The sequence below is a fragment of the Vulpes lagopus genome, chromosome 1 (assembly GCF_018345385.1).
Source record: "Vulpes lagopus strain Blue_001 chromosome 1, ASM1834538v1, whole genome shotgun sequence".
In the NCBI taxonomy this organism is placed as follows: domain Eukaryota; kingdom Metazoa; phylum Chordata; class Mammalia; order Carnivora; family Canidae; genus Vulpes; species Vulpes lagopus.
The window spans coordinates 64335972-64359240 of NC_054824.1; the positions used below are offsets into that span (position 1 = coordinate 64335972).

Genomic DNA, 23269 nt, shown 5'->3' on the forward strand with positions numbered 1-23269 from the left:
GGCCTGTCACTCCGTGGGTTCTTCTGATGTCCTTGAGGGGGCCTGAAAGACCTTGTTGAAATAGATACAATATTTCCCTTACTATCTTCCCTGGGAACCAGATACTTATTATTAACCCTGCATAGAGAATGTGAAGAGGAGTAACTGTGATTGGTAATTCAGTCTGAGACCTCACTGTAGCTTCCAGAAAATGCAGTGACCGAGAGAGGTCATGTGATCAGGCTGCAGCCTTCAGACTTTAGGTGATTCTGAAGAGAACTTCAACGACAAGGGAGTTGGTGGGGAGGGGAGCCCAGGAGTGCACCCACTGCCCCCCATGGGCCCAGGACCGCTGGTGGGGCTGCACGCTGCACACCACCTGCCATGGGGGGCTGCAGACCGGTATCCCGGGGCTCTCTGTCTGCATGCCTCCTGCTTTCTCTCCTCACTACACTCCTTGCTCCTCACCCCTCTCTTCTCCAGTGTGGAAGCAAGAACTCAGGGTGGGCAGGGAAAGGGTGGGAGAAGAGGTGGGGTGGGGGACAACAAAAAACCCTTCCTTTTTGGACTCCGTTTCTCTTCTCTTTCCTTCTTGCCTTCCAGAGTTACCTTTGATGCTCCAAGATTCCCCACCAGCCATTCCAAGCATTTCCTCCCAGCACCCCTTTCATGTTCAGGGTATAAGACACAGAGTGAGTTTCTCCAACCGGATGTCGACTTGGTGGAAAGGATGCTGGGTCTCCCGGACCCCTCCTCTGGGCCAACGGTGGTCCAACTCCCCTCAGAGACACTGCAGTTCCCACCTAGACTCAGATGCCAACCCAAAGTGCCTTAGTGCAGTGTCCGGGGCTCCTGCCACCCCCTCAGGACCCCTGCCAACCTCGGACCAACTAACCCATGTGGACACAGAAGGACAGGCAGCTATGGTAGATGTGGGTGGGAAGCCAGACACAGAGCGGGTGGCTGTGGCCTCAGCCGTGGTCCTCCTGGGGCCTGTGGCCTTCAAGCTTGTCCAGGAGAACCAGCTAAAGAAGGGGGATGCCCTGGTGGTGGCCCAGCTGGCCGGAGTCCAGGCGGCCAAGCTGACTAGCCAGCTGATCCCTCTGTGCCACCACGTGGCCCTGAGCCATGTCCAGGTACGGCTGGAACTGGATGGTGCACGCCATGCCGTGGGGATCCGAGCATCTTGCCGGGCTTGGGGCCCTACCGGGGTGGAGATGGAAGCCCTGACCGCGGCTGCCGTGGCCGCCCTCACCCTATACGACATGTGCAAGGCTGTCAGCAGAGACATTGTGTTGGGTGAGATCAAGCTCCTTAGCAAGACTGGGGGTCAGCGGGGGGACTTCCATCGGACTTAGAGCTCTTGCCTCTCACCCCCAGCCCAGCTGGGTCAAGATGGGATGTGGTTCCAGCAAGTTCCTGTAACCCCATCAGGATCTCCAAGGTCAGCCCACCCCTTTCCTGCTATATGATCTAGAGTGACCGGCTCAGCCTCCTGTCAGCCTTCCTGGACACCACAGGCATGGAAGGGGGTCCCCATGAGCAGTGCTAGAGAACTGAAAAATCACATTGTCTGAAGTAGTCCCCAGATAACACGTCCGGTTTCAGACAGCCTAGTCCCTAACTTCCACTTCTCATTTTGGGTTTTCTCTTCTCCTTCTTTGGGAGAGAATAAGGGCTCATGAAGCAGAGGGAACCCACTTTGAGGAGGGAAATGCACGGTTTGCATTAAGAATGTTCCACAAATCCTCTAAAGCAGCTTTGCCTTCCTGAGCCTGGAGCCACAACCCCATCCTTTCCTGCCTCTCCACCACCCCTCTGAAGGGGCCAGTTACCCTCTCCTTTTGCCTGAGTCTGTGTCCCATCAAACTTGCAGGGTTTTGGCTTAACAATTGCACTCGTCCTGCTGCCAGCTCCTTTTCCTAGGTCCCTTCCTCTTGAACAGGACACACGTTAGCAGTAGCCCTGGGGATCCCTGACCCAAGCACACGTCCCACCCCTGGCCCTATGCACTGCTGTTCCACCCGCTGCCCACACCCCTTTATTCTGGAACATATCAGGGAAAGAAGAGAGTTGAAGATTGCCTTCACCCTCACAGCGCACAAAATAAAGCCACGATGCCAACTTTGGAGATGCAAGAATGAGGACTATCTGTGCAGAGTGCACCGAGCTGCTGTGAATTCATGCCCACCACCACCCCTCCCCCCCGGGGGAAGAGGAGCAAGAAGGATGCTAGAAAAGCCAAAGGGGCACATTCTCTGAGTATCCCTCGTCTTCCCTGTGGGAGAAGGTGGGAGTGGAGTGGGAGGCCCAGAGATGTACCCCCTGTAGTGGGTGTCAGGTGGCGGGCTCATCACTGGTTTTGCCATTAGAGATCAAGGGGGTGCACTTAGAGGTTCCTGGTATGCACATCCCCAAACACTGACTGGTTGGCTGGGTTCCCTTTGTAGAATAGGCGGCTTTGGGTATATCCCCAGTGGCGTCTGCCCTATACCCCCGTGTGCTGGCGAATGTTTGACAAACAGCTCTTGGGAAAAGAAAAAGCCGAATTCCATGGCTGATTTCAAGCTACCAATACAATGTGAATTGGCTTGCAAAACTTTTGAAAATGTAACAGTTGGTGCTCTCAGAGTTGATATGAACTGGCTCCAACCTCCTATTGGCTGTTGACCACTCCCCAGCACACTTCAAGTCCCCGCATGGGAAGAAGGCAGGCTGGATGGGGATGGTACGGATTTAATATTTTTTAGTATTACAATATATTCTTATAAAAATGGTGCAGGTAAAAAGGATGCTGCAGATTTTGTACATTAGCCCCACTTGTCTGAGACAGCTTGGTGAAAGCAGCCGTGGCATGGAGGCGTCCCTCGTAGAGGCTGGAGGAACAGTCATGGCACCCCAGTTGGTAAAAATGGGATGGGGATGGGGAGAGCCTGGACCAGACCCCTTCCCTCTCCAGCTGGAGAATATTTTCCTCCTGCTGTCCCAAACATGCCTGACTTCCCTCACCGGAGAGGAGGAGCGGGCGCTGCTGCCGAGAAGGGGACAGGTTGGATTAGGTTAACTGAATTTTACACTGAACACAAAATTAGACAGCTGGAGAAATGTACCTGAAGGGGGCAGGTGGGGGAGAGAAGGACACAGGAAAGACTAAGGAACAAATATAGTAGGTGTAAACATTTAGCATATCAAGATACCAACTCGACCATCTCCACGGGGCACCAGCCCGTCCTGGCTGACTCAGATGTGATGGTGCATGGTCCAAGGCACTGTTGTAGATCTGGCTATTCTACTGGCCAGAGCTAGACAATAATAAATAGAAAAGGAAAAAATCTTTCGGGGTGAGAAGCCTGAGCCCTGGAACAAGGTATGTGTCCTCTGTAAACAGTTAAACCAAAGTGTGCTTTTCTGTGGATGCAGGATGTCTTGAACAACTTCTATATTGCTTGTCTCTCCTGGTGTGTATCCAGTCTTCCACGGTGAGTGGGAATGCCACAATACGGACATGCTGTTGGATAGAAGAGGAGCCCTCCCCTATTCTTTGCCCCTATGGGGTAGGTTGGCCTCAGCCCAGCCAGTTTGGGAGAGGACCTTCAGAGAACCGCCCCCCCCACACCCCACCCCACCTTCCCATCACCAGCTTCTTGCAGCGGGGGCTGTCGGCTATACAGATGGGTATAACAAAGCCCTCTGCAGCTGCCCTTCCTGGGAAGCCTTCATCTTGCATTCACCTGGACTCCAGGATGGCCTCTTCCCATCTAGCCTGGCCAGGCCTGCATTTGCTCACATCCCTCCCCCCTTCAAACCAACACACATGCTGGGCTCACTAACCCTATGTTTCTTGTCCCCCGCCCCCGCAGCTACTCTGGCCCTATCTCAGGAGTCTGATGTAGGGAAAAGATAAGCAGCTGAAGAGTGGTCCTAGCCCACCATTGTGGCCACTGGCATTAACCCTGAGCTGGAGAAATAGGTTGGAAGGTGAGAAACAAAGAGAAGGTCAGGAAGATAGAATGGCAAGGAGCTGGTTGATGGAGGGAGGCTGGACTCTGAGGATGATAGGTCAACTCCAGTGGGAAGAAATGTATTGAAAATAAGAGGCTTGATGGAGTTGACCTCTCCTGCCTTCTTTGAGAAGATAGAAGTTTAGTTTAGACATAGCCATTGTTTCACCCCAACCAAGGACAGCTCAAGATGCACAGGATAGACCGTGGGAGTGGATGGGAGGACCAGAATGGACCCCTTGGAAGGCAGACTGAAGAACTGAATTGAGAGGTGGGTCCCAGCCCCCATCTCTGGTACCCAGCTTTCTGCCCTTGTTTCCTCTAGGCAGTGCACCCCCAGGGAAATTGGGCTTTCTCCTCTGTATTCTGCCTCCCTGGCTTCTTCTGCCTGCTCTGGCTCCCAGTCCGAATGCCTCAGAGATTACATGTAAATACAGAGGGCAGCTCTGGCCCTTCGGATCTTCTCTGGAAGCGACTCCCAAGGGCCAGCCTCAGCCAGGTCCACATGGTTTGAAGTGGCCTTCTGCAGACTGGACAGAGCGGGAGGTCTCCGTGGCGTCTGCCCTGAGGCAGACATTACAGCAAGAGTTTGGGGTCTGATGAACCTAAAACTGTGGACCAGGGAGCCCGTGAGTCTAGCCAGGCATTCAAGTGCTGCCCTCTAGTGAGGGGCCATCAGAATGCCCAGCCAACACCTGTGCTGTCCCACATCAAGACAGTGAGTGGGTGGGTTGTGCAGAGGAGGTGTGAGGAGGGTTTTGTTCCAGGGTCCTCATGCCCGAGGCACAAGGTGTGGTAATGAGTGGGGTCTTTCTTGAACCCCTTCCCTAACCAGATTCATCAAGTACCTGATCATGAACCATAGTCGTGGGAACCCAAAAGTGAGTGTTCTGAGATTCAGGATTAGTAAATAGGAGGGAGGTGGCAGTAGGGAAGGAAGGGGGAGAGACTTAAGATATACAAGAGAGGGGCTAAAGGGCTTGGGATGTAGGAAACAAGCACTGCTACTCTGTGTCCTGATGACTTGGTCTCTGCATCCTCCTCCCAGCACTTTCTCTGAAACCGATCTAGCTAGACTATCTAATGCCTCTTCCCTTCTCCATCCAAGAGGAAACTTTGCCCGCAGCTCAGTGTTCCATTAAAGCCTCTTCTGGGGGATGGGGGCCCGCGTTCTCTCACTCGGGCTCTCAGGGGGCCCACCCCACCATGAATTCCCTCCTGCACATGAAATCTGGACAAGGCCCATGGACCAGTCCAGTCTAGATCTGGAACAGTTGCGTGCCAACACGTAAGTGCCCTTGCTGGGGGTGGGGGTGGGGGTGGGGAGGCAGGGCTCCTTCTGCAGGGCCTACCGGGGACCCTGGGCGGCCAGGATGCAGAAAGAGTAACGGAACAGGAGACGTGCGGGGACACCTGGTCCTGCCACACATGGCCCCCGCCCCCAGGGCCCAGCCCAGGGCTCGTTTAACCCGAGCACCAAATTGTCTAAGGATCACGGCTGCCTCCGCTCAGCCCCTCGGCCCAGCCCCATCTCCCACCTCCTGCTGTGGCCAGTGCCCAGGTCAATAATTTAGCCTGCTTATGGCCCGTTCCCGGGTGACTTCCAGGGCCTGGCTCCCTGACCGCTTGCGGCTGCGCTTGAGCTTGCATAAGTCCTTGTCAAAAACCTCCCCCGAGCGCAGGGCTGACACCAGGTCATCGAACTCGCCGCCTTCCTCCAGGGTGCTGCCTGCGTGGACCTTCCGCTGCCGCTGCCACCGCTCCCGCTCCCTCTGCTCCTTCAGCTGGAGGGGGAGGAGGGGGAAGGAGCGGGGGGAGGAGGAAGAGTGAGAGGCCAGCTGGGGCCAGAGCAGCCACCCACAGCCCAAGTGTCAAATGAACCCTCCAACCGGCCTGTAACTCCAAGGCTGGGCACCTTGATGCCTGTATTCACCACCTGGTCCCACTTTGCTGCTTCCTAAGACAGCCTGTGTCTCCCCACTGCCTACTGCTTTCCCCAGCAGCACCCTGCTCAGCCCAGCCCTCACCATGGCTTCCATGCGCGCCCGCCGTTCCTCCTCCTCCTTCCTCCTCCTCATGGCCTCCAGGTCCTGCCGGGCCTCCGAGAAGGCCTGCAGGAAGGTGTCAAAGATTCCAAAGAACTCATCTGGCTGCATCTTGCTGTCCTGTTCCCCAAAGTGCATCAGGGCCTTGGAGAACTGTGAGGGCAAGAAGGGTTGGTGAGAGTCTCCCCTCAAGCAGGGCAGGCTCGGCCTATGTGGTAAGCTGGGTTACAGTCAGAGTAGAGTCCGGTCCAAGGCTGGGAGGGGGAGACACCTGCTATCATCAGGGCAGGGACAAGGCTAAAGGAGAAGCTTGAGGCTGGTGCCATGGGGAGCTGGGGGATCCCAGCTGGCTGGCAGAGGCTGCCCACAGCCACCATTGGGTCTATTAGGATGTAGGTGTGGGATCGGGAGCTGCAGACCTTGGGAAGTATTTCCTAAGGCCACAAACTCAAAAGGACCCCAGGGATCATATAGTTATTGGGCTAATTTAACTCCCCTGTGCCTCAGTTTCCTCCACTATAACATGGGGACAATAGATCCTACTTCATAGTGTTGTGAGGGTGAAGTGAGTTAATAGATGTAAAGTGTTAGCTATAATTATATGTGCCAGTCACTATCCTGACATTTATGGACGGCCACCACCTCTCATTCAGCCCAGAGTGTGCTCCATGGACCAGCATGGGCATCTCAGGCCCCCTCCAGGCCTCCTGAGTGAGGACCCATGTTTTAATAGGACCGCCTACAGATGGGGTCCATGGGGATATTGGTGTTGAGAAGCCAGGAAGAGGCACAGCACCTGTGAGCAAAGCTGAGCTCCTGAGTCAAGATTCTAACCCAGCCATGTCTATCGCAGCTGGGAAACTTCAGGCAAGTTTCTTAACCTCTCTGGATCTCAGTGTACATAGTTGTCCAATGGGGTAATAACCTTTTAACAATCATAAGGTAGGTCCTGAGACAAATAATGTAAAGGACCACACAGTAGCTACACCTGATGAATAGACTAGGATCTTTGCAACAGAGTTGTGGTTGCTTTTCTTACGGGAATGAGGAAATTATTTTTTTCAAAGCTCTGTGATTCTGGGTTTGTCCCTCTGGGGCATCTGGAATAGCAATGGGTGAGGTGCTGTGTGTTACATAAAAGGGGTTGGGTCAGACTGGGGGCATGGGCCACACTTACCTTTTCCCTGGCCTCATTCAGCTGGTCTTCCAGCTCTGAGAAGCTGAAGCTGGAGACGGTGATGAAGTCACTCATGACTGGGACAAACTTGTCATTTGGTTCCCGTGCCTGCCGCTTCTGGTATTCCAGCTCCTGAGGAGGGAGAGTGATGTGCTGGTTAGATGGGTACCAGCATAAAAGTCAGGAATTCTGGGGGCCATCACATTTCCCACCCCTCTTGCCTGCCTAGCCTCACAATTCTAAGGGTAGCAAAGATTGTGAGAGTTATCCCTCATACACCACTGCCATCTTTCTTTCTCTAGACCTTTGCTTCCCAGTGTGGTATGGGACCAGCAACAGTATCACCTGGGAAATTTGAAGAAATACAGATTCTCAGGTCCTTCCCCAGGGCTAGGTAATCAGAATCTGCATTTTAATAAAACCCACAGGTGGTGCATATGGAGATTCAAGTGTGGGATGCATTTCTAAATTTTCTAGCTCATGTGGATCCTGCTGGTCACAGGCCATGCTTTGAGTAGCACTTTAAAAGGGCTATAAATTGGAAATTGGCCCCACCACCACCATAGTGGCAATGAAAAGTTCTTTCTCATACTTATCTTCTTTCTCTAAGGTCATTCTCCCCTTACCTGCATACCTCCCCCATCCCCCAGTAAAGATGGAAAGGGTCTCTAGATCCTAAATGTGGAGGACAAAGGATTGGGACCATTGCCATATGAGACCAGCCTAGCCTAGGGCCAGAGATGAGAATATCTGAGAAGCCATCAGAGCAGGAATGGTGACGACTAGACACACCTGGGCGTAGCCCCTGGGCCCACTACTGGCCCAGGAAGAAGAGATATAAGGCAGGAATTTCTGGGGATAGTTGTGCCCAGTGTCCTACACTATGTGCTACCTCCACCTAATTGGCTTCCAAGGGATGTAAATAGTCTTTCTACTTGAATCAGACTTAAGCATGTGGCCAATTTATGGTTCATTCTACTCTAGTGCCCAATAGATGTGCTAGACAGTGACCTGGCTAGTCTCAGATATTCCCTCATTGAGAGTCTAAATTGAAGCCCTAAATAATCCAGTCATCCTTTCCTGAGGGCTAGCTCTGTTGCTGCCTAGCACTTGGTAAAATGATGGATCTCCAGACAGTAGACCCTCTCTGATGCATTTCTGTGTCCCAAAGTTCCTCCTGGGATGCTAGAATAACTGCACAGGGTATAGCCTCCAGCAAAGACACAGGCAACAGGGGCAGCTTTTGCCTCTAACAGCACCCCCCTCAAACTCCAAGCAGGCATAGATGTACTCACCACCTCAACTGCTCTGAGGCCTCTCCTGAGGTTGCCCACCTCCTTCTCCAGCTCCGCCAGGCTGTGGGGAGACATACAGGAAGGAAGAATTGCGGAGAGTGGTTCAGGAAGATGACAGTGCAAAGTACAATGGCCTTGGAGTCAGTGGACCCATGCTCCAGCCCTGCTTTGGTCACTAACGTGTGGACCTGGCAAATCACCTCGCCTCTGTGCTTCTACAAAATAAAAGGGCTAAAACTTAGGTTCTAAAGATCCTTTCAGATCAGAAATGTTATGCCGAATATTAGGTTTCTAACACAGGGCCTCTGACTTGAATTATTTTTAATACCACCAGGTAATACTTAAAATTCTTAACATGGTGTCCTGCATGTGCAGGAAGCATTTGTTGCATATTAACCATTTTCCACTGCACTTCTGCTTTTTTTGGAGATTCTTCTATAAGCCTATGGCTGTTCGAGTCTGTGTTCTTGCCTGTAGCAGATATCATTGGTGACACATCCATATCTCCCTGGATCATCCATCGTAGTGAAGAGTCTTGACTTCCAATGATATGACCACTTTCTCTGGGGCCCAGAGCTCCCTCTGCCTATACCTATGGCCAGAGTTATGCCCTGCCCAGTGATACTCAGCCAATGACTGATAGAAAATGGGGTATGCTATCCTAGCTCCCTGACCTCTTGAATAAGTCAAATGAGTGTCCTATGCTGTCTCACAGGCTTCCCTGAAGGGATTAAGCTCCAGTTGTTCCAGAGGTAACTGGCTTAATACTTGTTAATAGTATTTTTCTCACCCCTGGCTCACTTTGCACTGTTTTCCAGGAGCATCCCCGAAATAAGGATTTGAGAGCAAGTAGCCAGTCTTCATTTGTTTCTCCTAAAAGCAGACCCTGAGACACTGCCCATTCCTAGTCATCCCACAATAGCAATAAAGGAAATCTAGACAAAAGTGCTGTGATCACAGGGAGAAAGAAGCCTTGGAAGTGCCCCTCACTTGACTTTGGCGGCTTCTGGAAGATGCTGTAGCTCTGAGGGCATGTTCAGGATGTCAGGGAAGTGCTTCTCCAGGATCATGATCAGGTAATGGAGCAGAGAGATGTTTCTGTAGATGAAAGGTCAGGGGTAAAGGAATGAGGGCCAGGAGGAAACTAAGGGGAGGGGTCAGGGGGAAAATGTAAGGAGTTTGGGTTGGAAATGGGAGGAGGAGAGGAGAGGCCAGGGTCTAGGGAGATGCAAGATAAAGAAGCAGATAGAGTCCCACCTGTCAATGCTGGACTTGGTGTCTGCAATCTTGTTGAGGCTGGCCACCCGGAACCCATAGGCACCCCCACGCTGCCCTTTGTTCATGAAGTTGCCAATGGCCAGGACGACCTCAAGCATCTGTGTTAAACGCTTGCTGCGGATCAGCTCCCGGGAGGCCAGCAAGATGGCTGGGAGAGGAGGGACAGGTCAGAGCCCTGCAGACACTAGGCCAGGGCAGCTGGTCCTCTTGAGCTCCAGGATGATGCCACCACAAAGTCTAGTCTCAACAAATTGATCTATTCCATACCCACCAGTGGGAAGCGGGAAAACTTGCCAAAAGCCAATTCAACAACCTATTCTCAGAATGTGCCAATTCTTCTTAACATATTTAAGAATAACTTTTTTTTGTATATATTCAAAGATTATTATTATAGTCTTTCTATGGATATACACAAGAATATAATACTTTTACTGTTTTAAGCTTAAAAATTTTAATTTCAGCGTTTTACATGTACCTCTTTTGCAATGATCTTTTATTTATTTTTGGGGGGGAGAAAAAAATCCCTGTCACTTAAATTATAACATGTCACCAGTATTTCTATATTTTTGTTCTATAATATAATGGTATACCTTGCAGTTGGTGGTATCTTTAATAGTTTACTTGACATTGTTTAATGTAATTTAAATTTTTTCCCAACTTTTAGGCATTTTAATAATTTCTCTCCAATGCCTTAAATAATACATTTGCTATAAATACAAACTAAGGTTAACAGTAACCAAAACTTCAATATTTCATTCCAATGTGGATGCTCTGGCCCATCTTCAGCTATTATGCACTTAGGGCAGATGCATAAAATTGGGATACAAATCCTACATTGAAATTTTGGCTACAAGTTATGGAATATGTGTTTTGATTATTAAGTGTGGTGATAGGAGCACCAAACCATCCCATGATTTTCAGCTTACGCCAAACTGAACATTCCTTAAGATGCTGCTCTGGAGATAAAATGAGAACCATCTGACTAAAAGTTTGCAGAAATCTTCAAAATCACTTACAAGTAAGTGATTGAAAAAAAAAAAAGAAAGAAAGAAAAGAAAAGAAAAAAAGAAGGCTATAATGTAGAGATGTAGAGATCCCCAGGACCTCCCAGCTTGTACCCACTTCAGCCTCAGTTGTCCTTCTAGGACACTCTCTGTGCACAGAGCCCCAGGGCCACCCTGGAATGCAGCCACTTCATTTCCTGCCATCCCACCAGGGCAACCCCAGAACAGAGTACCCTCAGATCCTCAGCCCACACCAGCCACAGCAATAGCTAGCCAAAGACACATGTAGCCTAAACAGGGGATGACCATACACAAGACCAGTCCTTCACGTTTTAGAGAAAAACTATTCATAGAAATAAAGACTGAAAGTCAAGAAAAATGGGGAGACAGAGGAATACGCTCCAAACAAAACAAAGCATCAGAAAAAGAATGAAATGAAATGGAGATAAGCAGTATGCCTGATAAAGGGTTTAAGATAATAATCATAAAGATACTTACTGGACTTGAGAGAAGAGTAGAACTCAGTAAGAACTTTAACAAAGAGAAAATACACAAAAATTTCAGAGTTAGCATAACTGAAATGAAAAATACATTAGAGAGAATCAACAGATTAGCAGATGAAGAAAAATAGATCAGCAATCTAGAAGATGGGGTAATGGAAAACAAGCTGAAGAGCAAAAAAAAAAAAAAGTTTTTAAATGAGGACAGATTAAGGGATCTCTTGGACAAGTGAACAAACATTCACATGATAGGGGTCCCAGGAAAAGAAAAAAAAAGGGCATCTTACTTGAAGAAATAATAGCTGAAATTTCCCTAACCTGGGGAAGGAAACAGACATCCAGGTTCAGGAAACAGAGTTCCAAGTAAGATGAACTCAAGCAGGCCTACACCATGACACACAGTAACTAGAATGTCAAAGATTAAAGATAGAGAATTTTAAAAGCGGCAAGAAAGAAGGAAAGATACATACAAAGGAAACCCCTCTAAGACTGTCAGTTGATTTTTCAGCAACAACTTTGCAGGTTAGAGGGGAGTAGCAGGATATATTCAAAGTGCTGAAAGGGAAAAATCTACAACCAAGAATACTTTACATAGCAAAATTATCATTCAGGATTGAAGAAAAGAAAAGAGTTTCCTAGGAAAACAAAAGGTAAGGTATTCATCACCACTAATCCATCCTTACAAGAAATGTTAAAGGGACTTCTTTAAGTGGAAAAGAAAAGGCCATAACTGGAAGTAAAAAAAATATATATATATAAATATATATATATATGTAATTTATACATATAAATTTCATATATATATATATGTAAAATATGACACCATATCCATAAAATGTGGAAGGGGGAGTAGAAAAAATTCTCTTAGAATATGTTCAAACTTAAGTGACCATCAATTTCATATAGACTGCTATATACTTAGGATGTTATATATGAACCTCATGGTAACCACAAACCCAAAACCTGTAATAGATACACAAAAATAAAGCCAAGATTAACACTAAAATAAGTCACTAATCACAAGGAAAGAGAACAAGAAAAGATGAAAGGAACAGCGAAGAACTATATTTATTTATTTATTTATTTTTATTTTTTTTTTATGATAGTCACAGAGAGAGAGAGAGAGAGGCAGAGACACAGGCTGAGGAAGAAGCAGGCTCCATGCACCGGGAGCCTGATGTGGGATTCGATCCCGGGTCTCCAGGATCGCGCCCTGGGCCAAAGGCAGGCGCCAAACCGTTGCGCCACCCAGGGATCCCAACGAAGAACTATAAAAACAACCAGAAAACATAACGAATGGCCAAAAGTATATAACTATTGATAATTACTTTAAATACAAATGGTCTAAACGCTCCAATAAAAAGACATAGAGTGGCATAATGGATTAAAAAAAAACTCACCTATATACTGCCTATAAGAAATTCACTACAGACATAAAGACACAGATTAAAAGTGAAAGGATAGAAAAAAGATATTCTATGAAGTGGAAGAAGAAAAAAGCCAGGGTAGCAATACTTAAAATTACTTTAAAACAAAGGCTGCATCGCTTCTCGGCCTTTTGGCTAAGATCAAGTGTAAAACAAAGGCTGCAATAAAAGACAAAGAAGGGTATTACATAATGATAAAGGAATCAATCCATCCAACAAGAGATATAACAACTGTAAATATCTATGCACACAATATTGGAGCACCTAAATACATAAAGCAACTATTAACAGACATAAAGGGAGAAATTGACAATAATACACTTATAGCAGGGGACTTGCTTACATCCCACTTACATCAATGGATAAATAATCCAGGCAGAAAATCAATAAGGGAACAGAGTTGTTCAATGACACATAAAACCAGATGGACTTAACAGATATACACAGATCATTCAATCCCTAAACAGCAGAATACACTTTACAAGTGCACATAGAACATTCCTCCAGGATAGATCACAGGTTGGGCCACAAAGCAGTCTTAATAAATTCAAGAAGACTGAAACCATATCATCTTTTCTGAACACATCACAAGAAAAAAAAACTAGAGAAACAAACACATAGAAGCAATAACATGTACTAAACAACCAACGGATCAATCAGAAATGAGAAGAAATAAAAAAAAATACGTGGAGACAAGTGAAAATGAAAATTATCCAAAATCTTTGAGACTCAGCAAAAGTTCAAAAAGGGACATTTATAGCAATACAAGTCTACCTCAAGAAATAAAAAAGAAATCTCAATCTAACCATATACCTAAAAGTACTAGAAAAAAAAGTGATCAGAAGGAAGTAAAAGAGCAGAAATAAATGAAATAGAGCCTTAAAAATGGAAAAGATCAATGAAACCAAGAGCTGGTTCTTTGAAAAGTCAGGCAAAAGTGATAAGCCTTTAGTCATATTCCTCAAGAAAAAAAGGACACAAATGAATAAAATCAGAAATGAAAGAAGTGATAACTAACACCACAGAAATAGCAGGGATTATGAGACTACTATGAAAAGTTATATGCCAACAAATTGGACAACCTAAAAGAAATGGATAAATCCCTAGGAACATATAATTTTCCAAAATTGAATCAGAATATCTATTCTCAAATTCTTTCAAAAAATAGAAGAGGGAGGAAATTTTCCAAATATATTCTATAAAGACAGCATTATCCTGATACCAAAAGCAGACAAAGACACTACCAAAACAAAACAACCCACAAAAAAAACCCGAAACCAAACAAAACCAAACGAAATCCACAAAAAAACAAAACCCTGCAGGCCAATATACTTGATGAACATAGATGCATAAATTCTCAACAAAATACTAGCAAACTGCATCAACAATACATTAAAAAAAATCATTCATGAGCAAGTAGGTTTCATTACAGGGATGCAGGGATGGTTCAATCTTTATAAATCAACATTATACATGACAACAAGAGAAAGGATAAAGACCATATGTTCATTTCAGTAGATGCAGAAAAAGCATTTGACAAAATTCATCTGTTCATTATAAAAACTCTCAATAAAGTAGGTTTAGAGGGAGCATGCCTCAACATAATAAAGATCATATATGAAAAACACATAACTATCATCATACTCAATAGTAGGAAACAAAGCTTTACCCTTAAGATCAGGAATGAGAAAAGGATGCCCACTCTCATTAGCTCTATTTAACATAGTAGTGGGAGTCCTACTCACAGCAATCAGACAAGAAATAAGAGATATCTAAATTGGGGGCACTTGGGTGGCTCAGTGAGCATCTGCCTTTGGGTCAGGTCATGATCCTTGGGTCCTGGGATCGAATCCCACATCAGGGTTCCGATGGGGAGCCAGCCTCTCCCTCTGTCTATGTCTCTGCCTCTCTCTGTGGGTCTCTTGTGAATAAATAAATAAATAAAAATTTTTAAAAAGATAGCCAAATTGATAAGGAAGAAGTTAAACTATCACTACTTGCAGATGACATGATATTATACATAGAAAACCGTAAAGACTCTGTTAAAAATGTATTGGAATAAATGAATTCAGTAAAATAGGATACAAAATGAATACACAGAAATTGATTGCATTTCTATATACTAGTAATTAAGCAGAAAGAGAAAGACAAAGGAGGCAAGAATTTACAATGGGGAAAAGACCATAAGGAGTGCTGGTGAAACTGGACCACTTCCTTAAACCATACACAAAAGTAAACTCAAAATGGATTAAAGACCTAAATGGGAGACCTGAAATCATAAAACTCCTAGAAGAAAATATGGGCAATAAACTCTTTGACACTGATCTTAGAAACATTTTCCTGGGTATATCTTCTTAGGGAAGGGGAACAAAAGCAAAAATAAACTGTTGGGACTACATCAAAATAAAAACCTTTTGCACAGCAAAAGGAACCATCAACAGAACAACAAGGCAACCTATTGAATGGGAGAAGATATTTGCAAACAGTATACCTGATAAGGTTTTAGTATGCAAAATATATTTAAAAACTTATATAACACCAAAAAATCCAATTTAAAAATGGGCAGAAGACCTGAAGAGACATTTCTCCAAAGATGACATACAGATGGTTAACAGACACCCCAAAAGATGCTCAACATCACTGATCATCAGGAAAATGCAAATCAAAACCACAATGAGATCTTAACCTATACCATCAGAATGGCTAAAATTAAAAAGACAAGAAATAATAAGTATTATAGAGGATGTGGAGAAAAAGGAACTCTTGTGCACTGTTGGTGGGAATGTAAATTGGTATAGCCACTAGGAAAACAGTATGGAAGTTCCTCAAAAATTAAAGATAGAAATACTGCATGATCCAATAATTCCACTTCTGGGTCTTTACCCAAAAAAATACAAACACTAATTCAAAAAGATATCTGCACCCCTATGTTTACTGCAGCATTTTTATAATAGCCAAGAAATGGAAGCAACCAAAGTATCCATTAATAGATGAATGGATAAAGAAAATATGGTTGTGTAAAAGCTTTTTATTTTGGTATAGTCCTAATAGTTTATTTCTGCTTTTGTTCCCCTTGCCAAAGGAGACGTATCTAGGAAAATGTTTCTTAAAGCTGATGTTAAAGACATTACTGCCTATGTTTTCTTCTAGGACTTTTATGGTTTCAGGTCTCACATTTAGTTCTTTTTTTAAGATTTTATTTATTTCCCCATGAGAGACACACACACACACACACACAGAGAGAGAGAGAGAGAGAGAGAGAGAGAGAGTAGAGAGAGAGGCAGAAACACAGGCAGAGGGAGAAGCAGGATCCATGCAGGGAGCCTGATGTGGGACTTGATCCCGACCCCAGGATCACGCCCTGGGCTGAAGGTGACACTAAACTGCTGAGCCACCCGGGCTGCCCTCACATTTAGTTCTTTAATCCATTTCAAGTTTATTTTTATGATTGGTGTAAGAAAATCATCCAGTTCTGCTCTTTTGCATGTTGCTGTTCAGGCTTCCCAGCACTATTTATTGAAAAGACGTTTTCTCATTGCATATTCTTGCCATCCTTGTTGTAGATTAATTGACCATATAATTAGGGTTTTATTTATGGGGTCTCTATTGTGTTCCATTGATCTATGTGTCTATTTATGTGCCAGTACCATCCAAACAAAGAAAAAAAAGAGACCAAAGAAATCAGACTCTTAAATATAAAGAACAAATTGGTGGTTGCCAGAGGGGAGGTGGGGGGGGGTAGGTGAAATAGATGAAGGTAATTAAGAGTGGACTTATTGTGATGAGCAGTGAGTAATGCATAGAATTGTTGAATCCCGTCTTCTGCATACCTAACACTGAACAGAACACTGTACGTTAATTTTACTGGAATTAAAAGCCATTGCCTTAAATATATACAATTGTGAATCTCAGGTACATACACTGGTACACCTTAAATATGTAGAATTTTTATTTGTCAATCATAGTTCAGTAAAGCTAGGGGAAATTTTCCAGTACACCAATAAAGAAGATGCACACAATGGAATATTACTCAGCCATAAAAATGAATAAGATCTTACCATTTGTGACAGCATGGATGGATCTAGAGGGTATAATGCTAAGTGAAATAAGTCAGAGACTGACAAACACTGTATGACTTTACTTATATGTGGAATCTAAAAAACAAAATGAACAAACAAAAACCAGACACAGACTCATAAATACAGAGAATAAACTAAATGGTTGCCAGAAGGGAGAAAGGTGAGGGGATGGGCAAAATGAGTGAAGGGAAAGGTAGATACAGGCTTCCAGTAATAGAATAAATAAATCATGGAGATAAAATGTACAGCATGGGGAATATAGTCAATGGTGTAACGGCATTATATAGTGTAGCTACACCTATGGTAGACATAGCATAACATACAATCTCTATATTGTACATCTGAAACTGATGTAACATTGTGTGTCAACTATACTTTATACACATTATGAAATGAGCAATAAAATTGTAACTTTAAATTTTAAAAAGAAACTATAAAAGTTTTGTCAGTAGCTGCTACCATTGAACATGTGTATATTCTCTGATCTAACAACAGCATTACTCTTGATGATTATTAGAGTGGTTTCTAGTCATTTCTTAAATTATAAATTGGTTAAATAAAACGATATTCAAGCAATGGAATAAAATGCAGCACTGAAAATGAATAACTCACTGCTACTTGTAACAAGAGGGTAACTTACAAGTATAATGCTGAGCAAAAGGAACCAACATAAAAATCATTCATACTATGGAATACCATTTACATAAAGTTCAAGACAAACAAAACCTTTAGAGGAGACCGAGCAATGGTTACAACGGATAGTGTTTGAGAGGTGGACATGAGGAAGGGCTGTTTGGAGCTGGCAATATTCCAGTTCTTGACCTGAGTGTTTTCACAGGTGAGTTCACTTTGTGATAACTCATCAAGTAGGATGCTTGTGATTTATGCACATTTCTATATGCATATTTGAATTAAAAGTTTACTTTTATAAGTAGTTTTTCAAAGTTTTTGGCAATTTATATTGGTTGGGATAGTTTTTCTAAGGTTGATATGCTATTTGAGAAATTTGCGAAAGAATCTCCCTAAAAATGCTAAAATGTTGGCAAAACAGAAATTGACAAGAGTTCAAAGGAAATCAGCATAAATGGGAAAGCTCCCATTGCAATGCAGGCATTTTACATATAGTCATAAGAATAATATATTCGTGAATATATTCATAAGAATGTTTACATTTGAAACCATATTCATCTTGACTATATTCAGTAAATGTATTCAAAATGAGAATCAGTAAATTTGGTATATTCAGCAATGAACATAGTCATAAGAATATATTCACAAAAAATATGTTTCATGAATATATTCACAGAATTGGCAAATCTATCAAATTTGGTGAATTGGCTTTTGACAATGGACCCTGAGGCCCTGCTGGAAAGTGTGGGGGGTGGGAAAGTTATCAATAGCTATCACTACCTGGGATAGGCCAGATCTTAGCTTTCCCAGGATATTTCCTAGAACTGAAAGAAAAATATGAATTCCAACTCCTGCACAATCCTCTGGTCTCCACCTCTAGTCAAACCACTGACCTGATTCTGTAAGATACAACCTCAGCCACCTCTTTCTCTCAGAGGAAGAGACATCCAGATCACTCTAGAATAGCTAGCAGCCATTGCTACAGCAGAGCAATTATTACCTTTCCCAGCAGGTTTTGCCATCCAAAACATGAACTGCTCTACTTCGTGTGATATTAAAGGGAGATTCTCCTGAGCATTCAGTGACTAACCTTTAGGGAGAGTTTAGGGGTGGGCTCTGAGACTATCTGAAATTAACCCTACTCCAGTGGCTAACCTAGTCTGGTCCCACAACTCCAAATGGCAGTTGCTCACATTTGTTCCACTGACTCAAGACATAAATGATTGAGCAAATGTCTTGGCTGATCCCCATATCCATGCCTCATGCCCCAAAGGCAGTCTGCGGGAGGTCAGAGAAGGTTGTATGAAGGTAGGGATTCACCTATCACCAGGGCGGAAGGTACTTCCAGACCTCAGGCCTGCAGAGTCACTGCTGATCTAAATCCTTCTGCCTCAGAACAGTTACTTAGGATTACAGCCAGCATGCAGTTCCCTTGTGTGTGTAAATGCACACGTGTGTGTGGAGGGGGAGCAGGAGCCAGACTGCAGAAAATGTCTGCCTCCAGCTCTGTCACATACCAACTACCCTGACCCTGAAGCCTCCCTGAAGCAGCTCCAGAAAGGGCCATTCCCTGGACTGGGCATCCCAGCGAGTGCTGGCCAGCCCTGGTGTCCAGCAGAGGGGGCCCATGCTCTGCTCTGCCCCCAGCTTGTCCCCCTCAACATCCTGGGCTCAGGCTCTCTTGTTCTACTCTCCTGTCCTGTCTTGTCCTCCCTCCAAGTGAGCCTCACAGCCTCTCCTGCTTCTCTACTTGTGGGTCTTGATGGACCAGCCTGCCTTTTCCCCCAACTCCCTGCCCCTGTGTCCTCTGCCATCATCTATGAAGTACTACAGGACAGGAGTGAGGGATGAATTCTGAAGAACATCTGTGTTCCAATCCTGGCTTCACCACTCACTGGTAACATGGCCTCAGGCAGCATGTCCCCATTTTAGACATGAGAGAATGGATCACCCAGAGGGATGTTGTGAGGACTAATGAGACCATCCATGTGGAATGTTTCATGCAGTGCTTATTACATGGTTTTAATTGAATTACAAAGTGCCCATCTGGGAAAGGCCTGTGTAGGAAGGATTCCCGAACCCAGAAAACCAGATGCCTCCAGGGATTACCTTACTTATTTCCAACTTTTCTGAGTAGCCCACACTTAAAATAATGTGTCCAGGGGTCTTCTATGAACTTAGTCCTTCTTGGGCAGGGTAAAGAATGATGTGCTCAATACATGCCAGGCTCTGTTCTAGGTGCTTGCTCTTATCATCTATTCAGCATTTCTTCCCCATGCTGGGGCAAATGTCAACAGATCCCCCACCCTGGAGAGTGTACAGGCTGAGGAAACATGCCACGTGTTTGGCACATGTGCTAATATAAACAAGTGCTATTTCTATAATAATCCTAGTTTTAAATTTTGTCCTTGGCTCGCTCGCTCTTTCTTTCTCTCTCTCTCTCTCTCTTTCTTTCTTTCTTTTTTTTTGTGGGGTGGAGGTTGAGAATAAGAAAGTTTTCCTCCATCTCTATTCATTGACTGCTGCCCCTGGGCCTTCCCAGATGCCTCTCCGCTCTAGGCCTCCCCACATCCTCAACCATACCTTCCACCTTGGGCTTGGCCTCAGCCAGCCGCTCCTGGAACTTTTTCTTGAAGAAGAGGGCCTGCAGTCGCTGCTGGTAGTGGTCGATCCTGTGGACAGGGCAAGCTACATCATGAGGCAGCCCTGTCCAGCCCCAGGAGCTAGCTCCAGCCCTTCCTTTACCTGTGCACTCCCAGCCCCTCCTCTGTGCCTGCTGCCCTGACCTGCTCATTTCATAGAGGAAGCGATCAGCACGGGCCATCCGCTCTATTTCATGCTTGTGCTCCTCAAGGAGGTCAATGTCGCTTTTCTCTGGGATGAACTTGAGGAGCTGTAAAGAGCAGATGAAGGTCAGACAGGAAACTGGTGAGAAGCTGATATGAGCATGTGATGCATGGATGCACATGCACTGAACACGCTCAAGATGGGGAAGGGTCCTTAAAAGAGAGAGGCATCCTCATGTGGGAGAGTTATTCCTCATCTGCCTAAAGGGGACCACAGGACACTCAGCTCCAGACATTTCTTTTTTCACTTTTTAAAACTGAGATGGAATATAAAGTATACTGTTCTTGGGTGCACGGCTCAATGATTTGTTTTTCTATAAACAAAACCCAAGTTTATTGAAGTATAATTTATATAAAATGTATCCATCTTTTTTTTAAAAGATTTTTTTTTTTTTTAATTTGAGAGTGAGAGAACACAGGCAAGGGGAGAGGGGCAGAGCGAGGGAGAGGAAGAACCCTAAGCAGACTCTGTGCTGAGTACAGAGCCTGATGCAGGGCTCAATCCCAGGACCCTGAAATCATGACCTGAGTCAAAATCAAGAGTCAGATGCTTAACCAACTGAACCACCCAAGCACCCCAAAATTCATCCATCTTAAGTATGCAATTCAATGAGTTTTCACAAAACCACCCACTGAACCCCCATCCAGATTAAGATCTAGATTTCCATTCCCTAGAAAGTTCTCTTGTATCACTTCAATAAGCCAACCCCTCCCCCACTATAAACTCAACTAAATTCTATCACCTTAGATTAGATTTGCCTATTCTTGAACTTCACATAAATGGACTCGTGCTGTGTGTTTTCTTTGATGTCTGGCTTCTTTCACACAACATACTGTCTGGGACTCATCCATGCTGTAAGTATTGGTAGTTTGCTTTTTATACATTGCTGAACAGTATTCTATTGTAGGAATATACCAGTCTATTTATTCACTTTCTTATTGATGGACAGTTGGGTTGTTCCATGAATAAAACTGTTATAAATATTCTTGAGTATATCTTTTATAGTCAATGCTTGCATTATATCTCTGCATCTAGCAGTGGGACTGCTAGGCAGTAGGATAGGTTCAGCCTTTGTGTGTACTGCGGAATTGTTTTCCAAATTATTATACCCAATGAGAATTCCAGTTGCTTCATGCCCTTGCCAGCATTTGGCATTGTCAGTATTTTCAATTTTAGCTATTCCAGTGGGTGTGTAGTTCTGCCTCAGTGCGTTTACTCTATTTCTCTAATAGAAGAAATTCTCTAATGGTTAAGAATGTCAAGCCACTTGGAAATTCTCTTTCATGAAGTACCCGTTCAAGTCTTCTGCTCATTTTCAAGTGAAGCTGTTTGTCATTTTCTCACTGATTTGTAGAGCTCCTAGAAATGTCTTCTACGGTCTGGCTTGTCTTCTCACTCTAGTAATGGTACCCTTCAATGAACAGAGTTCTTAATTCTAATGAGGTCCAACTGATGGTGGTTTTATTTGGTGCCTTCTAGGTTTCTCTTGAAGGACCCAATAAATTGAGGTTAAAGAGATTTGGGGAATATATGACTATGGGTCACTCTGACTTGCCTTGGGACCCAGGAGGGATCATAGCTCATATCTCCTGTCAAGGGCCTCAATTCCCTGGAACAGATGCAGTCTTTTTTCTTTTCTTTTCTTTTCTTTTCTTTTCTTTTCTTTTCTTTTCTTTTCTTTCTTTCTTTTCTTTTCTTTCTTTGTTTTGTTTTTTTAGTTATTTTGATGCTGTCTTTCCTGATATCCCCTCAGAATGGCTGGTCCAGGGAATATCTATAAATTTCTCCTCAACTCCTCTACCCTCCAGCCTGATTTCCCCTTGACCTAAGAGTCTTGGCCTCTCTGTGGGCAGGAAGAAGTGCAGCTCCCCCCTAGTTTCAGCTCCCAACCCCCCTCCCCACGAGGGGCCTCACCTGCTCCAGCATGTCCTTAGCGAGGTCCTCCTGTTCGTCCATCTTCAAGATGGCTTGCCGGATCTCCTCATTAGAAAGCTTCAACCTAAAGCAAAACCCTGCCCCTTGAGCAACCTGGCCTGGCCACTCTGCTCAGGACAGACCCCAGCCGTTCCCCTCCACTGCGCTCTCTCCCTCACGTGGACATGGGAGTATATTCCATAGTGCTCTCCCCTTACCTCCTCTGCAAAGCCTTCTCTAACTAAACTCATATAGTTTACTCCATAAACTTAATAATTGGATATTTTATTCTCTAAGTATTGACTGGAGTCTGGTCTCTTGCTTGAGTCTCTGACATAAGTGGTAGGGACATTTGGGAGTAAAAGGGCCATCTCTAATGTAGACAAAGAGGGCAAAAGGTTTCTGATCCTTCTCCTCCTTATGCCTAAAATACCTACTGCATCTCCAAGGGAGGATGGGAATATCGGCAGGCCACAGAGGGGGCTGTTTCCTGCTTCCTTCATTGTCAGAAGACAGAATAGCTCTCAGGTCTTCTGACAGCGCCTCAGCTCTCACACAGCTGTTCCCATACATCTTGCTGTCTGAGTGAGGGACAAGCCAACCCCTAGACACACACACAAACACACACACACACACACACACACACACACATACACACACAGCCCTTCCCTATCCCCTCCAGATGCACACCACTTGGAGCCCTGGAGTCACAGAACTCTCCCCCACCTTCAAGAGAGAGAAACTGAGGCCTGAGGCCTGTGGGAAGAAAGGGGAATGGATGTCCCAGAGAGGCTGGGGCAGTACTAAGAATAGTATGGGTGGTGGTACCCTCTGACCCTGGCTCAGGCGGGAGGCCCCGCACAGAAGCTGTGCTGTTAGTACAGATACTGCCCTGTTTGTTCGGCAGCCGCGGGAAATGCTTGGGGGCTGAGATCATGCTGCTCTGTGGCCTAAGCCTAGCGGGGCCCTCCATGGGCTTAGAGTAACTCTGCTGCCAGACGCTGATCAGGCTGGTCAGACCTCGTGACTGGGGCAGTTTCCTGTCTGTAGAGCCTCACACAGCTGCTGAACATGGGCTCCCAAGAAAAGGTTC

The 23269-nt window shown here is 45.1% G+C and overlaps 2 protein-coding genes across 11 annotated transcripts in view; one reads left to right on the forward strand and one right to left on the reverse strand.

The window, feature by feature from the left end:
* Window positions 1-2108, forward strand: part of MOCS1 (molybdenum cofactor synthesis 1) — a 34865-nt gene extending 32757 nt beyond the window's left edge. For 2 of the 5 annotated variants that reach the window (XM_041734233.1, XM_041734396.1), the window contains one exon: window positions 583-2108. In XM_041734233.1, coding sequence (XP_041590167.1) covers window positions 583-1337 — 755 coding nt within the window. In that variant the 3' untranslated portion in view covers window positions 1338-2108. The remainder of the gene's footprint in view (window positions 1-582) is intronic. The other 3 variants (XR_005984602.1, XR_005984607.1, XM_041734466.1) reach the window with 3 other exon arrangements.
* A 591-nt stretch (window positions 2109-2699) lies between these two features.
* Window positions 2700-23269, reverse strand: part of DAAM2 (dishevelled associated activator of morphogenesis 2) — a 115838-nt gene continuing 95268 nt past the window's right edge. For all 6 annotated transcript variants that reach the window (XM_041734023.1, XM_041733781.1, XM_041733710.1 and 3 more), the window contains 9 exons: window positions 22177-22261; window positions 20202-20308; window positions 19999-20087; window positions 9755-9923; window positions 9488-9595; window positions 8498-8558; window positions 7203-7334; window positions 6008-6178; window positions 2700-5764 (listed from right to left, as the gene is read on the reverse strand). In XM_041734023.1, coding sequence (XP_041589957.1) covers window positions 5543-5764; window positions 6008-6178; window positions 7203-7334; window positions 8498-8558; window positions 9488-9595; window positions 9755-9923; window positions 19999-20087; window positions 20202-20308; window positions 22177-22261 — 1144 coding nt within the window. In that variant the 3' untranslated portion in view covers window positions 2700-5542. The remainder of the gene's footprint in view (window positions 5765-6007; window positions 6179-7202; window positions 7335-8497; window positions 8559-9487; window positions 9596-9754; window positions 9924-19998; window positions 20088-20201; window positions 20309-22176; window positions 22262-23269) is intronic.